The 17,977-nt window shown below is 44.6% G+C and overlaps 1 protein-coding gene across 2 annotated transcripts in view; it reads right to left on the bottom strand.

The window, feature by feature from the left end:
* The window catches only part of SH3KBP1 (SH3 domain containing kinase binding protein 1), a 331,561-nt gene that overhangs the window by 12,142 nt on the left and 301,442 nt on the right, over positions 1-17,977 (bottom strand). For both annotated transcript variants that reach the window (XM_052662946.1, XM_052662948.1), the window contains one exon: positions 1,335-1,444. In XM_052662946.1, coding sequence (XP_052518906.1) covers positions 1,335-1,444 — 110 coding nt within the window. The remainder of the gene's footprint in view (positions 1-1,334; positions 1,445-17,977) is intronic.

Raw genomic sequence — 17,977 nt, 5'->3', positions numbered from 1 at the left:
GAAAGCTGAGAGGGAAGGAAGGTGGTGCTGACACAGTGCTCTCTGTAATAGTGAAAAAGTAAGCCACATTTTCAAGCCTTTCTTCCCCAAAGATGGCACTACACAGTTAGATATGCTTCCTACAATGAGGAAAAACAGGACCACTCAATCCACACTTCCAGACTCAGTGGATATGAGAGACGAGGTCCAAAGGAAGTGGCATTCTTTTTCTTCTAAATGACCACTCCTTAGGTGGGATCATTAGAAAGCATCCTGAGAAACCTGAGAAAGGTTAATTCTTTGGTATCTGAGTGAAGGCTTTAGTTCCACAGTCCCAGCAAGGACAAGGCAACTCAATATATAGAGACAGACAGACCCACACACATACAGACATACATATGCTGCTTGCAGAAGCATCACGATTTTTCTACAGTGACCTTCACTTCAGTGTTTAGGATGAATGGAAACATACATGTCCAGTGATACTGCACTGGCTAGATAAACGCCCACGTATTCCCAGGCTAGAGCACGGGGGGCAGCCACATTCACTGTGGCGTGATGGGAGGGCATGCAATGATGGGGAGAAGGTGCACAGCGGAAGGGGAAAGCAACTTCCAAAGCCATATATTTTGTGTGGGCCTATTTTGAAGAAGTGCAAGATACACAGCAGGAGGTGAACAGGTCTTAGCTCTTGGGAACAAGACTACAGGGAACTTACTTTTTTCTTCACCCTTTTTGTGCTTCAAATGTGGTACAATAAATGCATTACAGGTTTTGAATAAGAAACAAAGTTATTCAAAATGACCCAAACAAAAACTTCTTTGGGTTATCTGGAGTGTTCTGACTGTTCTCTCCTGCATGGTCAGGTGCCTGGTACGTTTGAAACCCATCTCCTAAAGGTCTATGTGGGGTTCCGTGCAGGGGTGCTGAGGACAGGGCTTTGAGAGAAAAATGCTGGGCCACTGCCAAGGACTGGAGAGCTGCTTACCCTTTCTTCCCTCAAAAGTTCTCTTTTGTTCATAGACCAAACCAGCCTTACTCTCCTTTCCCATCAGAAAACATGACATTTTTTTCCTCTTACCGATTTCACTTCAGGTTCAAACAAAAATCCGTGGATGGACAGAGGAGGAGAGTGGCACGAGGGAGTCCCCACCTCACTGGCAGATGCTCAAAGAACTAAAAGAAGGAAGCACTGCCTGACTCCAGAAGACTCTCCAATTGCTTCCAGCCAGCAGTGTAGCTCATAGACCTCCCTCTCCCAGAGGGTCCTCCAGTCAGCCACTTGCAGCACAGCCCTTGGCCAGAGGCCCCAATCTCTCCTGCTTTCCAGCCTCGGGAAGCGAGGAGACACTTACGGATGTCAGAGACTGGGATGGAGGTCGCCTCCCCGTGGCTTTTGGTCTGCTTGTGGTTGGGTGACTGAGTTTCTCAGTAGATGATACCACGGAGTCAAAACCTTCTAGGTCTAAAACAAAAGGACAACAGATTTTTTAAAGTGCATCAGTAGGAGTAAGGGAAGGTTCTTATGCTGCAAGCACGTCTTTTCCTTAATAATCATCCTTTATGTCTGGTTTATACTTCATCATTTATGAAGGTTGTTTTACATCCTTTGGTCACCTCATCAGTGTGATTCAAATTGAATGAAAGAATCATTTCCGCCTCAGTTTAACAAGCTAACATGGAGGAAAGAGAGTCATGATTTTTCTCCCCCTCTTCAATAGCCATATTCATAAATCTTCAAAAGCTACAGAAAGAGAAATAAAGGAGGACTCCTCTTTCTTCCGCAAAGCCAAGTCCATTTTGATAGATACAACATTCATGTAGTGGTAATACAATAAGAACTTATCACAAGGTACCACATCCCTGGGCAAGTGAACACTGGTTGTTGATTCCAGAAGACAAGCAATGGCAACCTTGTCCTCTGGCTGGACCATCACCCTACTGTTAGACTCTTAACTGCCTGGAAACAGACAGCAAGCTTCTGTTCCCTCAGATGACTCACAGAGCCCCATACCAGTCTGTTCCCAGAAGCATCGCTCAGCGGAGACAATATCATCTTCAGTCACCAGTCTGCTCACTCGATCTCTCCATGATGACTGAGCAACGACTCTGTGCCCCACACAGAGCTGGACACCAAGGCAAACCCAGTGAGCCTGGTAGAAATGAGCCTGTCCTCGGGGCACCCCCATCTCGAGGACTGATGTCTCAGATGAACGGCACATCATTCAGTCAGATCATCACTGCCTTTACTTTGTCACTTCCTTCAACCAGATCAGGCAAAAGGGGTGGCCTGGTTCTACAGAGTTCTGGGGATTTATAAACCAAGTGTAGATCTGTGTGTGATGGACAAAGGGATGGCTGGCAGAAAGGGACCAACCTTGAGACTCATTGCTGCTGGTGAGTGGGACCACGCCCCCTCTTCCTGACCAGGAGACCATGCTTCATCGGCCGTGCCTGACACTGCCTTCCCAAACCATCCCTGTTCTCCCAACAGAGCCCTAGTTTTGTTTTACGACAATGTGCCCAGCGGAAGCCTGTTTGGACTAATCTGGTGATGGCGATCCTGCTCCTCATGGCCTGCGATTGGTGTAGAGGTGGCCGTGGAGCCCAATTTGGGTCACTGAGAAAGGAAAGGAAGTCCACGAACAGCCTCTGGGGGAGATTTCCTCTCTGCCTCTAAACTTCCTCTTCTTTCCTGCTTGGGGAGCTATTGTGCAAGAATAGGATGCCTGGAGTTGTGGATAGGCTTAATGTCCTTCTAAAAAGAGAAAGACACCAGGACCCACTTATCCCTCTGCCATTTGAAGACACAGTGAGAAGACAGAGTCCGTGAACCGGGAGAAGGGGACTCAACAGACACAGCATCTGCTAGTGCTATCATCTTGGCCTTCACCGCCTCCAGAACCGTGAGAAATAGATGCCTGCTGCTTAAGTTCTGTCATGGCAGGTCTGGTGGACTAAGACAGGCATGGATTTTGAGCTAAGCTGTTTGGGCTCAAATCCTGGCTCCACCACCAGCCACCAGTGTACCTGGCATGTTTCTAGTCTCTTCCCATCACTTCTTTTTTTCTTTTGCCCATACCCCACAACATTTGGGACCTCAGTCCCTGACCAAGGGTTGAACCTATGCCCCCTGCACTGGAAGCATAGAGTCTTAACCACTGGATCGCCAGGGAAGTCCCTGCCTGTGCTTTTCCTGCCATTGCACAAATGACTAGTACACTCTTTTTATGAACCATGAGGGAGATGCTCTTGGAGATCTTCAGGACAGCAGAGCAGAAAAACAGAAAGAGCTTGGGTGACTGATCACCTCAAGGAGCCACTCGACAACCCTGAAATGACAGTGTCCTGACTTCTCACCATGTGAAATAAACTCCCCCTCCCCTTACGTCAGCTAATTTTAGTCAGATATTCTTTCTTTGCAACTGAAAGCATCTTAAACTGCCACAACTGCAAATATGCTGGCTCGGGACAGAACAGATAAAAACGATGTGTGTTTTTTTCCCCTCCTTATTTTGGGGAGTGCTCCTTTGTTGAGGGGTACCATAAGCAGTCTGGCCGTGTGACAGCTTTATTCTATTAATGAACAGGCAGGTGCTGTCTGCAAACTACTTCCTTGAGTGGAATATGCAAAATCAAGCACAACTCTCTGGTCAGGACAAACCATTACATTACCCCTGGGATTAGATGACATGACTTTATTCCAGCACCTGGTGAATGAATAATTACTCTACATGAACTCATCTTATCAGGGCAAAGCAACTGTAACCAAAGGCTAACTCTGCAGAGACAGCACCAGAAAAGCATCAGCGGTGCTCTGAGGCCAATGAGGAGCTGATCAGCACCCAGGGCCACACAGAGGCTTCTGAAAAGGGCCCCCACTCACCAGCCAGCTCTGTGGAGATTGGGGTGGGTCCCTCTAGAGCCTGTTCACTGGCCTGACCCTCTCAGGGGCCTTACCTTTAAGAGAATCTTACTTTCCTAAAAGATTCCCCTTCAGTCCCCACCCCAGGACTCACTTCTACCAGCTCCATGTTGTCTGAAATTGAAATTCCCAATTACACACTTGGATTGGTGCCAAAAGCCATCATCTGACACTAATATCTGAATTAATTTTTTTAATTGTTGTTTTCTCCAATTATAAATGGAATATGTGCACAGTGTATAATTTTTCAAAGCCATAAAATGATAACAACAAAACAAAGTCAACTATAACCTTACCGTGCTGAGACAACACTATTAGTATTTTGGTAGCTTTCCCTTCAGGCTTTTTTCTATAAATAGACTGCCTAGTTCACATTACATGTAGTAATGCATTCTGCTTATTTCACTAAACATTATATTCCATGTGTCTGTTTTGATTGTTGTAGAATCTTCCATTGCACTGCAGTTCATGATTTACTGAATCAATTTCTTACCAATGGGTAATTAGTTTTCAAATCATTTCCTCTCTCTCTGTTGTTGTTTTATTAAGGAGGAGTGCTACACAAACATCTTTGCATACACCCTACATCCAGTGAATTTAGCAGGTTCTCTGGGCAGCTCCTCAGCTGGGCCCTAGAGGAAGGGATTAAGGCCCAGGGCAGGGAGGTCTGCTGGCAGAAGGGTGGAGGTGGGGTGTGGAGGGCACAAGGCACTTGCAGGGCACAGAAAGCCTGGCAGGGGTAGGGTGGCGGAGCAAATGCTGAGCAGAGCCACGAGGGAAGGAGGCGAAGGAGAGGGTCGCAAAGGTTGCAGTAAACAAGCCAGCACTGAGGGCCTTGGCTGGGCACTGCCAGGACCTGAGAGCTACCACCTAGACATCTCCTAGACAGGCTCCATCCTGGACACTGAAGCCAGCTCAGGAGGCAACACTGGAGCAGGCTGAAGCCGTGAAAGTACAATCAAAGGCCTGCTGACTCTGGTTCTCCACCTTGACTGCGGAGAAGAGCCACCTGGACAATTAAAAATAAAAAGCCTCCTGCCTGGCTCCCGCCGTGGGACTGACTGGGTTAGTCTGGGGTTTCAGTCTAGGCCAGGCGGGCTCCCCGTCTCCCCAGGTTTATTAGGATGTTAGTAGCAGAGGCGGGGGTCAGGGTAGGGGGTGAGTCAGGACTTGAGCAAGCGGAGGAGAGCAGAGGGCACTGGGCCAAGGGCCACCAGGGGGGTGGCAGAGGTTCCAGGGTCCAGTGGGGCATCAGAAGTCAGGCTCCTCACAGGGTGGGCCCCCTGCTGACCTGGTGGGTGGGCAACAGAGGTGATCAGGTGGTAACCAAAGTGGTCACAGAGGTGACAAGTCAGAAATGTGGCAGCTGGGATGAGAGAGGCACTCGAGGAGCCCAGCATGCAGAGTGGGGCAGGAGAGGGGACAAGAGGAGTTGGTGGGGTGGCCTCGGGCCCCCCCTTACAACAGACCCAGAACATCCCCTGGTGTGCAGGCCAGGCAGCACCCAGGAATTTTCTGTTGGACTCCATCTGTGCTTCCAACCCACCCTCCCGAGCCCGCTGAAAGAATGAAGGCCCCGGAGGAGTTGAGAGTTTGACACCGTGTGAGACAGTGGTCTGTCCTAAATCACACTTTCCAAATGACTCAGAGGGCTGGTCTGTGTGCAGCACATGACGGTGAGCCCCGGGAGGGCAGGGACCCATCTTCATGCTCTCACACTCAGCGCCTTCCTGGGGCAGACACGTTGGCCGTCTGGTGAATGAAGGAACACACAAGCAAGCCCACGGATGAACTGACTCTCAAGAAAGAACTCTGATTACAGGCATGCAGGTTATAGAGTGGGGGCTGCTGGTGGGCTGTGAGAAGCAGCTTGGTCAGGGAGGCTGTGGTGGGCAGCCTTTGGTGCCAGGGCTGCAGAGACAGCCCAGCCAGCCCATCCATGCTGTTTCACTGGCTGAGGTCTGCACTAAAAAAGTCCCACACAAGCTGAAGCCTGGCCACTCAGCGAGCAGCCTCAGTCAGCATCCCCACGACAGATGGCCCAGAGGAGCACCTCGTCTCTGTCACTCCACAATACAAGCAGGGCCGAGGCCTGCAGGGGAGCCGCACTCTTAACCTTCTCACACAGACTCAGTTATGTGGAACTTTCTACAGTTGGAGCTCGTAAAAAGCATTCTGGGGAAATAACAAACAAAACCAAAGTGCCAGAAAGAAGAAGATGCACCAAAGATGAAGTCCCTTGTTGAAAAGGGAACCTCAGACCTTGAACTTCAACTCACTTCTGCTTTCGGACAGTGGAGGGGGCAGCTCTTCAGCAGTGTAACATAAATTTTCAGTGGCACAGAGCGTGCTCTCATGACTGTGGCCGGGGCAGCTGAGATTAAGGCAGAATTTCCATGACTAACCCATTGTGGTGTGAAGAAAATGTCCCAATTTTCATGGTGGTTTTGAAATGAATCAGGCTGAAACCTGATATGAGCTTTCTCAGCCTGGCTAGGAATTTTTCCTCTTAATAAAAATTGGTTTTAATGCCCATAAGCCAATCCAAAACTCTGGAACTGGCAAATGTGGGGTATTTTTTTTTAAGTTAGTTTCATAAGGATGAGAGGCCCTGAGCTTTTCTGATACTTGGAAGACGAACCCTCTGCAGACATACGGGGATAATTCATGCTGGACATGAAGTTGGCTTGGAAATAAATGCCTTTGGACTCTTCATGGCACAAGGAGTTGCCCATTTTCCATAAGTTTCAGTCACACCTATTTAGTTCAATTAGAAAATGTGGGCTCATTTTCCATTGATGGGAGGGATGGTACCAGTGACCACAGGCGACCTGAAACACACCCACTGAAAACATGGAGGAGAGTCAACAGCCTGAGGCGGGCCAGTGGCACCAAAGGAAATGTTTGTGAGCTCCTACGTGGCTCTGTTTATTTACTGTAGTTCACTGCTCTGGACTCGAGAACGAGTCCTGGAGTAGAAGTTTCCTACATCTGAAGCTTGGCAGCATTGCTCCCTCCCAATATCTCTGGAAACCACACCATCCCTGCATGTCCTGTCAAGGACCATTAAAGCTGCAGGAACTTCTTGCATGGAACCATGGAAATGAATTTCTCACTCCAAGTCCTGTACCATCCCACAAGCTGCTGCCAGAGGGAGATGTGTAAAGTAAAGATCTGAGTATGCCCCTTTGCTGCTTCAAGTCCTTCCTGAGTGCCAACGAAATCCTGGTGCCTTCATGTGGCTGATGCACCTCTGTCCCTCAGGTGACTGTCTCTTCTCTCCTCCCCTCTCCTCTCCTCCCTTCCCCTGGGGCCATCAAGGCTTGGCTTGGCAACTAAGATCTCTTCCAAGAATCCAGACTGCACTCTAAACTGACCTGAGTTCTCCCTAGAGACTCATCACTCCAATGTCAATGTTCAGCACCCTGAACTAACAGTCTCTGTTGGCCTATCTCCCTCCCTTACCAGCCAAGGAAGAAGCCATGGCTTCTACCTCTGTTTTTTCCCAGGCCTAGCACCATACCTGGCTTGCAGTGAGTGTTCAATAAATGATTATTGAATAAATGAACAAACAACCTTTCTGGGCTTTGGTTTTCCCACCAGGAAAAAAAAAAGGAGACAGTTATCTGAGCTATCAGCTCTGCACAGTTATTCTTCAATAAATGAGAGATTATGTGAAAACCCTTTCAGATCACGCAGGTAGAATTTTGTTTTCAGACGCCAATGATGGAGCTGTGGGATCTGGGAGCAGAGATTTAAGAGCAAGGCTAAATCTTTTAAAAAAAGAAAACCAAGCCACAACCAAGATTTTTCTTTTTTTAAAATTTAAGATGAGAAAACTCTAAACCCACAGGGCCGCAGGTATATTCTCTACAAGGAAGAAGCATCTCAAGGTAGTCTGGTCAGGAGGAAATCTCACCCTGCATGGAAATCCTTTGACACATGTGAAAAATCTGTGCAGACTGCAAAGACAGGCCTGTGATGAGGGGTCAGTGAACTCCCGCATCAGCTGAGTCACCAACTGAAAAATTCTCATTTAAGCAATGATTAGATTCTGTGGGAAAATAAGCCCTCCAAAATGTGTATGGATATAGCAGATTCACTGTTTTGTTTTCATTTATTAACCAGGGTGAAGTTTTCAAGATACAGGCGGCTAGGAGTAAACAAACGTGAGCTACCGGTCAGCCACCCTACTACTCCACCCTTCATGAGAGTGTGCTCATCCAGCCCTCCCAAAAACCCATGCCAAGCAGGCTACTCTATTCCATAAACGAGACAGGGAGGTCACAGGCGAGACAACATTATCAAGGTCACAGTCAGAAAGTGGCAGGGTGCACTCTTAGATTCACGCTGGTGACATTCTTTCCATTACAGAGCACTGGACAGACAGCAGTGTTCCGATTGGACCTTCCTTCTCATTCAACTGATAGTGAATTCTGAGAATTGTTCCTCCGTCAAGAGCAAGATGCCAGGACATGTAATTTGTGTGTGTGCTCTGAAAAGAAGCTGCCTTTGTTCTATTTTATTTAAATGTGCTCTTAAAAAGACTGAAAAGGGGGCTGGCTTCTTTAAAGAAATCTCTGGCAAGAAATATAAGGTGTGAGGCAAGTTAAGGGAGAATGTTGGTCTATTCAGTGTGGAGTAACTTTTATATGGAAATTTGTAGCTCAAGAATAAAAGAGGGAGATAAAGTTTGTTTACTCATTCACTTAAACATTTGTTAAGTAACTATGTGTGCCAGACACAGGGAAAGTTTTGAGAATAAAAGGACAATCACTTTATATCAGTACTATCCATTAAAGCTTGCTGGGATGATGGAAACTGGCTATATCTGCACTATCCAATATGGTACCACTAGCCCCTTGTGGCTGACTGAGCACACAGAACATGGCTAAGTGCAATGATTTAAATTAAATTTAAATAGTCACATGGGGCTAGCAACAATGAAGACCTCTAGCGTGCCCTTACATCGTGCTATTTCTTCTTGTATGTGCTCAGTCCCTAAGTGAAACTTGTGAGCCAGGCTCTGGGCTAGGCATAGGGTGGGGTGGGGGGCGGCATGCAGCGATGAACGAAACAGCCATGCACCCCACCCCATGGAGCTCAGAGCCTCTGGAGAGAGACAGGATTGTACAGACATAATTACAAATTCTGCTAGCTAATACAAGAGACAGGTAGAAGATGAAATTAGCAGTGACAGTCTGGTGACCTAATTGAGATCAGCAGAAGGATCTGGAAAGGGGGTAGGGTACATCTTCCTGAAGTCTAGCACAGAGAAGTAAAGAGCTTCACGTGCATCCATAGCCAGCAACGTGGGGGGAGGGGGGATGTAACACTTCACTTTTGCATTCTGTTAAAAATTGCTCACTACAGGCCCAAATTTGTTATTGAAAATGATTTAGTAAATAATGTTTCTATTAGAAATTGTAGTTATGTTAGTATCTGCCAGAATGTAAACTGGCACAACCTTTCTGTAATGCTGTTTGGCAATATCTGTCACAGAAATGTGTACCCCCTCAGATATTCTGCTTCTAGAAATTAACCCATGGCAATGTTTCTGTACATGTAGAATGACATATTCCTGAGGCCAGGGGCATTCAGACTGTTTACCAGTGTACCTCCTAAAATAATTTTAAAAAAATCTATGTACTCCCTCACACAGGTTAAGTTGACATCTAAATTTTCCACAAATTTTAGTCATATAATTTCTATTATAATATAGAAATTATAATACTATTTATTATATATATTATATATTATAATTTCTATATTATAAACATTGATATCTTAAAATATAACTATTGCTCTCTTGAATATATTCAATGTAAATCTGATACCATACCAATTTAACAACCACCATCATCCATTTAAAAAATCATGAATAAATTTTTCTTTAATGGTTGGAAATTCTGCATCACTCCTTTCCCTTTTTGAATTCATATATCCATCATACTTCCACTGCTGAATTTTATCCTAATGTAGTATGTTTTATGCTTTTGTTAATTTTATCCATTGTTAATTTTTCATCTCTTCCTTCCATATGAACATGTATATAAACTGAAAATAACATTTTCATTTCCTGAAATCATAAGGCTCTAGGTATAAAAATGACTTTTTTCTGGATTGACCTATCATTATTACTATGAAAATGATCAAAACATATGTATACACATTTTGATAAGGAATTTAATAGCATAACAAGTAGAATTTTATTTGGCATCTCCCTCAATCAGTTGATGTGTATTTACATTCAAGTTGATATTGATTCTATTCCTATTTTCCACTTTATAGATATAAGTGCCAAGAAACTCTGTTAACACAAAAATAAGTAGACAGGAACGGAAAGAATTTTGTTATCACAATGTCACTTAATTCTTTGAAGTACTTCCAAGTTACATACCAAAAATCAGACAGTGGGCTAACATCAAGAACTATTTTTAACTATCTATCAATGAACAACTCAGTGGGTACCTCCTTCAATTTGGATGGAAGCAAAAGGATTAGAAACCAACTGGCTTGTAAATGGATTTTTTTTTGGTCCAGGCAATAGAGTCTTTTAATTTCTCAAGTATAACACCAATCTCAGAATTATCTCTGAGTTTCCGCCAGAGATTTTTGTACCCCTGGAGTGGGCAAGAGATTGGCTATGCCACATGAGGTGAGAGAGGGCAAATGAGAAAGGCGAGTGAGAAAGGAAAATCAGTGTGACATCAGGACTCTCAGGAGATGAGTCTGAAGAAAAGAGTACATAAGAAGACAAGGTGCTATCTGTGGCCTGGGAGATCTCTATGGTCCCCCAAGGTTCATGTCATCCTATTTGCAGATCATTGTCCTAAGGTGCTCTTGCCTGGAAAATCCCATGGACGGAGGAGCCTGGTGGGCTATACAGTCCATGGGGTCGCTTAGAGTCGGACACGACTGAGTGACTTCACTTTCACTTTTCACTTTTATGCACTGGAGAAGGAAATGGCAACCCACTCCAGTGTTCTTGCCTGGAGAATCCCAGGGACGGGGGAGCCTGGTAGGCTGCAGTCTATGGGGTCACACAGAGTCGGACACGACCGAAGCGACTTAGCAGCAGCAGCAGCAGCAGCAGCAGTCCTAAGGTGATCTTTGCAACATTGCCCCTAATGAACAGGTTACAGTAGAATCACACATGGAACATCATGTAGCCTTTAAAAATATAAGGTTGATCTATGTGACTTATGTGGAAAGATGTCAAACACACATTATTTAGTACAAAAGAACAAGTAAGGACTAGAACTGTATTGCAACATGATAACATTTTAAAAACTTCCATCCAATCACAGAAAGACTTCTAAAAGTATGTACAACAAGTTAACAGTGATTATCTCAGGAAGAGGCTGAGATTCTAGGGGAATTTCCCTAACTTCCTGTATTCTTTCATTTTTTTAAGTGAGCACCTTTTCCCCTTTGTAATTGTGGGGTGGGAAGAAGCTGTTTAATATAAAAAGACAACTGAGCAAATCACATATGAAAAGATCTCTGATACAGTTATCAAAATTTCAGCTGATTTATGTGTTCAAGAACTTTCCTAATTTCTGATAACACGAGTTATGGTAAGAATGAAGGGTGCTATCTGGTTCTCTCTTACTGAACCACAGCTATATCAACTACCATTCTGAAAGAACCTGTTTTGTTTCAGCCATGTCACATCATTAGCTCTAAATTCTACAACAACCCTCTGAGGCAGGTGGGCATTAGGAACTAACCCTGTCATATAGAAGAGGAAAAAGGAGCTCAGAGTCTCTTAACCCAGATTGCAGAGCTAGGAATTCAAATCCAAGTGCACTTATCTGAAAACCCACGGTCTATGTAACACACCACCACTTTCCTCAGTGGTTCTGTGGGATTATCTTGCCTCCATATAAGGGTTTGCTCTGGCTACTCAAACTTATTTTGGATGACAAACATCCCACCTTTTACATTTTTCTGTAAGAATTTGGGTGAAAAAAATCATAATGAGTATTTTAAAGGTGAATGAATTTTTAAACTTCATCAAAAGTTCTGCCTAAACTATTATGCCCTTAATTCTTAATGATTTAAATTTCCAGATGGCCAGCAAATCTCTTATAAGCAAAAATCTTTAGGCCAAAGAAAACCCTGGATGAGAACTCAGAAAGGAGAAAATTATCAATTCTGGGTTAAAGGAACTAACAGAACTAGAAGAAGTGAGGCAAAGAGACAAATGGAAGAACAAGCTATTTAATTTTATAGAGGATTCAGCGGTTACCAGCAGAGTAGTTTTCTCAACGTCCAGAAAACTCAGCTAAAATAAACAGATCGAGTCAGAAAAATAAGACTACAGGGCTGAACTGGGCCCTTGGATCACTTCTTCTAAGCCCCTGGTTTAAGGATTAAAAAAAAAAAGAAAAAAAAAGCTCCTAAGAGGCTGACACCCTGCTGATGGCTCACTTCAGTGGGATGAGCCGCAGGCAGACAGAGGGTGCATATTCTTTGAACAGGGCATTTCTTCTTCAACAGTGGTTAGAGAAATAGGAGTGGAGGGCAGTCAAAATAGCAAATTCTAATGCACATGTGAAAGAGTATCTCAATGTCCAGAATATGTATTCCAAAGCACATCAAGTGCCAAAATGATGCTGAGAGCAAAACTCGAGGAGGAAGTTCCTCCTGGCCGAAGCACTTGTTCTACTGTGCTGGGCAGAGCTGCTAGAAGGATTGGCAGGCCCCCACACTCCAGTCGTGGGCAAAGGCAGAGGAAAGAGATACTAAGTATTTTAAATGCCCTTACAATTCTGACATTCCACGAGTGATTTTTTTTTAAACAACAGGCAATTATATCTCTCTAAAAAATTAAGCTAATTGTTTATTTCTGGGTGCTGAGTTTTTATCCCAGCTTCAATACCTGCCTCTGTCTGGGGCCTTTCATTTGCCCCTACCTGTTCCCTCCTCCTACACTGCCTCTCTACAGACCTGTGCTAGACCAGTAGTTTTCCAAGGTCACTCCCAAGAACTGGTATGCATTCATAACAACAAAGTTATCTCCAAAGCACACGTCAAGTGCCAAGAAAAAGAAGGTCAACGTGGTGAGTCTCCCAGTAAGCCAAGCATGTTCAGTTTTTAAATTGGAGATTATCTCCTACCAGATGATGGCATTTGCTTTTTAAAATGTGCTTCATTAGACAAATAAAAATTAGCAGTCCTTCAAATTAAAAGGCTTTAGAGGGGGGAACTGAGGTAAATGAGTCTGTTAAATTCCAAAGATTATAAACCAACTCGAGAGAAAGGACTCAGACCTGCAGAGGTGGAAGGTGCCACGATAGGTCATTGGGAAGCTAAATAAAGATCTTCTGACTTGAAACTAGGGCTCGCTGTTCACTGACACCTCACCCTTAGCTTGTCACCACCAGATCCAATTCCCTTCGAATGGCCCCCCCAAGCTTACTCCACAAGAGTGCATCACTTTTGTCACTGAATGAACCAAAGGCAGTGGGCGGCAGAGTGGGCTGAGGTTCCCAGCCAGCCCACGCCTTCCCAAGAGTCCATGACTAAAAGGAGTTTGATAACTCAGCTTTCCTCCTTCATAAAGGGTGGTTTGTCCAGAATGCTTTTAGTATGACAAAGGGGTACTTGAGCATGGTTTTCTGGCAAGTTGTGTCTCCTTCTGGATATTTACAAGTCAAACGGAAGCCAGACAGGGCTCTGCCAATCCATGTATCCACAGCCAGTGGGTAGAAGGGCCATCACAGGCCAAGTAAATGCCATGTGCAATCTGAGCGCTGACTGTCACTTGCTCCCTTCTTACCTGCACATTCAGTCGCAGCTCAGAGGCCTCAGTGGGCACACTGTGTCTGTAACAAAGGTTACTATATATGTCTCTTTGCTGTGATATAGACTACTTTGAACCTACTGGGTATCCCTTTGCATTTATATTCTTAAAGCTGAAAATGGTCCCTGCATGTAGTGAAAGCAGAGGTGGTGAAGCAGCTGGGCTGAACGAAGAATGCCAGGGCCCTGTCCAGAGAGGGAGGGGAGGGCATAACGCCCCGGCACACAGGTGGACTTCTGGGGCTGGCTACCAGTCCACACAGCCAGTGGACTTTGTGACCCGCTTCCAGCCAAGACCCATCCGAAGGATGCTTGCTGAATGCCCAAATGTTCCCCCCTCTCATCTCCCCAGTCACTCACTCTTCCTTGGGGCAGGCTGATGGCTGTTGGGGGGGCTCGGGCAGGAGGGTACTGTTTGCTCTCTGTTTTAGAATAAGTCACACTCCCAAATACCTTGCTCCTGGGAGGTTATGCACTGTTTATCATCATCACCCCCACTTGGCTTTGTTTAACCTCCACCTGTGTCTCAAGAGCATTCATGAAGCTTTTCCTACGAGCACTGTGAATGTTTACTGCTTTCAGGCTTACTGGATGTCACGAGGTCAAAGTAGTCTGTGGCACCCATCAAATTGCAAACCTAACAATGCGACAGACTGCCAAAGGCCAGGGCTGCCCTGTGAGGGGGCCAACTGGCGGAGGTGAGCACCTCAGTTTTGGTTTGGACTGATGTTTCTAATGGTGAAGATCTGGCAGTGGAACATCTGGGATCAGAGTCATAGAAGTGCCGAGAAGGACAAGGCCTGCCATCAGCCTGTCTTCTCTAAGATTGGCTGTGAGTCCTAAGAATCTTAGATGAGAGGTCGGGAACCAGGGGAAGAGGTAATGCAGGGGGTACCCAGACAGAGAGCCGTTCATGAGCCAAGGCTAAGTCCAGCAGCATGGGGTGGAAACCAAAACTGGTCAGAGGGACTGACTAGGTTCAAGACCCACCAATTAGAAGTTCAATCTATTTCCCTTCCTTGGTGTAAAGTGTTCGATCCTAAGTACAATCTCTTTTGCTTTTGTTATCACACTTGCTTCTCAAATTATCCTGATACGACTTGAAGTTTAATCCTCACTGGTGTCCCTGGATCGGAGCAGAGCTCTGCAAGTGCAGACCCCACAGCCTCATGTGCAGAGCTGACAGTGACAGAGCAGGAATCACATCTTCCTTTTCTTTGTACGGGTCATGCTGGCCACTGTCCTGATCCCAAAGGTCATGTCTGAAGGTCACTGGTAAAGGGACACTGCCTGTCAGAGTGAGCTGGGGCTCTCGAATAAGCTTAGAGATGTGGCTTGCTCACACACAAGTTCAGCCAGGAGACCTTCTGGAACACTCCAAATGTCACTTACGGGGTTTTCTAAGGCAGGTAGGATACAGTATATGTTGTCCTATTAAACCTGAGAAATTGCTCAATGACCTGAAACGCTGCAAGACCCAGTAACTGGACTGGTAGCTCCAAAAGGGGAAATTAAAAATATGAAGGGGGTGGGGAAGAACAGAAAAATCAACAGCCCAAAGCTTGGGGACCTAACTCTTCCCCTAAGATCTGTCCAAGAAACCCAAAGAAATGGTTTCTTATGGTAAAAGGCAGAAATTTCAAGTAAGTTAAAATTTTCATCACTTGTTTACAGAGACTTGGGGTCACATTGACAAAAACTTTGTGTTACTGGTCACTATTAAACCGCTTTAAACTATATATAGTCTTCAGCTTTATCACACAAATTTCTAACTTAGCATTGATTAAATTTCATGTTTGTTGTCCTTTTATTTAATGTCCATTTAAACACTGGGTATTAAGTCTTTGGAGAGTAACTAGTCTCAAATATAACACTGTTTGTGTATGAAAATTAAATGTAAATTATATTATTTTTTATAGGGCAAGGAGAAAGAGGATGAGTGTCTTCTCAAAGGTCATGGCAACTTCCTTGGTCCATGTTTAGGTGAATAAGTTAAATATATGTAATTTTTGGTATCTAAACACACCAGCTGCCAAAAGCTCTGAAACCATTTTCACATACATTTTATAAAGAATCCCAGGAAGCAAGATGAGCCATTCCAGGACCATAAGGCTGCACTCAACTGAGGGGACACTGTCCTTGGCCCAGCTGTTCCCAACTCACCACCTGGCTTTCTCAACTGTGGCGCTACTGACACTGGCACCAGATTGGTCTTTGCTGTAGGGGTTGCCCTGTGCATTGTGGAACGTTTAACAGCATCCCTGGTCTCCACCCACTAGATGCCAGTAGCATCCCCACTCCCATCATGTTGTAACAAGCAAAAATGTCTCCAGACATTGCCAAATGTCCCCTGGGGAGAATGGCTGAGAACTGCTGACACAGACCAACTTCGTACACAGGAAAATCTGGGCTCTATGGGTCAGGGGGAACTAGGTTCAAATCCAAATCTGCTATTTACCAGCCAGTTAACCTTTCCCAAGTCACTTGACTTTTTTTAGTCCCTGTCCCTTCCTTGTAAAACAAGACATTACACCTCCCTCACAGGGTTGATGATGATGAAAAATATATAAAACATACCAAGTGTCTAGTAGGTACCCAGTGACTATTAATTCCTTTTCTCCTCTCCTTTGCTCACTCCCATTGCTATGAGTTCACCACTATAACCTCAGGATGACAGCAGAGGGGGATGAAGACAGCGAGCATACGCTCTTCATTGCCCTGGAGGAATGATTCCAATACTAGGATGTTATACACATAGCTATTTTACTTGGAAGAAACTATCACAAATTGTACCTCAAAGAAGAATCAAAGAGATTATAAAGGCATGTTCTACTATAAAAGATTCTGAGAAAGCACTCCTAGGCTTTCCAAACACTCTGTGATGCTTCTATCACATACCTGTATTTGTGCCAATGCCCGAGTAGGCCCCAATTTAAGAAAAATATGGGTCTGCTGAAAAAATACAGGGGAAATCAGCTTCCTCAAGGGAACAGGGGATGGCGTCCATATAAAGAGACCAAAGTGGGAAAAGTATGATGAGATTTGAACAGAATGGAAAACGAGTCAAAACAAAGAAGTCAAGCAACTGAAGAGGAATGAGAAAGGCTTTTTCTGAAGTCAATTAATTGCAACTAGATGGCTTAGTTCCCAGGCTGCTTCACACCTGGAGGCCCGTTGCTATGTGCTTTAGTGGGAAAGGAACAGAAAATCTCCGTAGCATTGAAGTATAACAAGAAATCCCACCATGCCATGGGAACTATAATATACTGCATAATAAAAGTAAATGTTATGGCACTTGACTTCACGGCCTATAATCTCCCATTCAATCAGAACAGAGATTCTTCCATCAGCAAGAGAAAACTGGGCAATTTAATTTTCCTTTCTATTCATGTGCAGGCCTGTTTGGAGCTCATCCATGTATTCCTATTATGTTACTTGAAATATGGCCACATAGTTTGATACAAACAATATCTCAAACTGACATCAACAAGTCAGCTTTGGACCAACTGATTTCATTCCCAATTATCTTGGGCAGACAGATGCTGGTAGCTGCCCACACGAGATCTGAAAAAGCCACCTTCTCTAATTTAATAATAATTTTAAATTATAGCTTTATTAAGAGGAAACACAGATTTATTTATAGCTACCAATGATGATTTCTAATGGGTTTTAAGGCTGTATTCTGTGATTTCACTGTGGCCCACATTTGGACAGCTTCAATTCTCTGAATCACTAACAAAACATTCTGATACAGATAATTTCCTTCTTGATTCAAGGCAATGAACAGATGCTACAAAAGCAGATATACAAAAGCAGCCCAGAAGAGAGCCAGCCCCTTGGCAATGTCCTAATCTTGACAGACCCACCTGCAAAGAACGTTTCTGGATTTGGACCTAAGACACTGCTTAAAATCCTCTCCTCCATTGGCCCTGGTGACGCTGTAAGAGCCCACTTTTCCTTTAGGTGTGGGCTTTGCACCAGGTTTAGTCCTCAGTTCTAGGTCCTTCTTTGTCTTTTCTCATGGTAAGTATTTTACTTATTTTCCTGACTATCACTTTTAAGCAAACAACATGAACAATTAGCATCTCTGCCTTTCAGCTGCTCATCAAGTGATTTTACATAATTCTGGAAGACAAGGTGAAGAAGCTGAGAGAGACAGTAGTAGTCTTTACAGAGGAAGCAAGTTGAAGCTCAGAGAGTTGGTGTAAATTATAGAAGGTCACCGAGCCAGGAAGCAGCACAATCAACAGCACTCAAACCCAG

This window comes from Budorcas taxicolor, chromosome X (assembly GCF_023091745.1).
Source record: "Budorcas taxicolor isolate Tak-1 chromosome X, Takin1.1, whole genome shotgun sequence".
Taxonomy (NCBI): Eukaryota; Metazoa; Chordata; class Mammalia; order Artiodactyla; family Bovidae; genus Budorcas; species Budorcas taxicolor.
The sequence above is the reverse complement of the archived record's forward strand: the minus strand, read 5'-3'. Positions and strand labels throughout refer to the sequence as shown.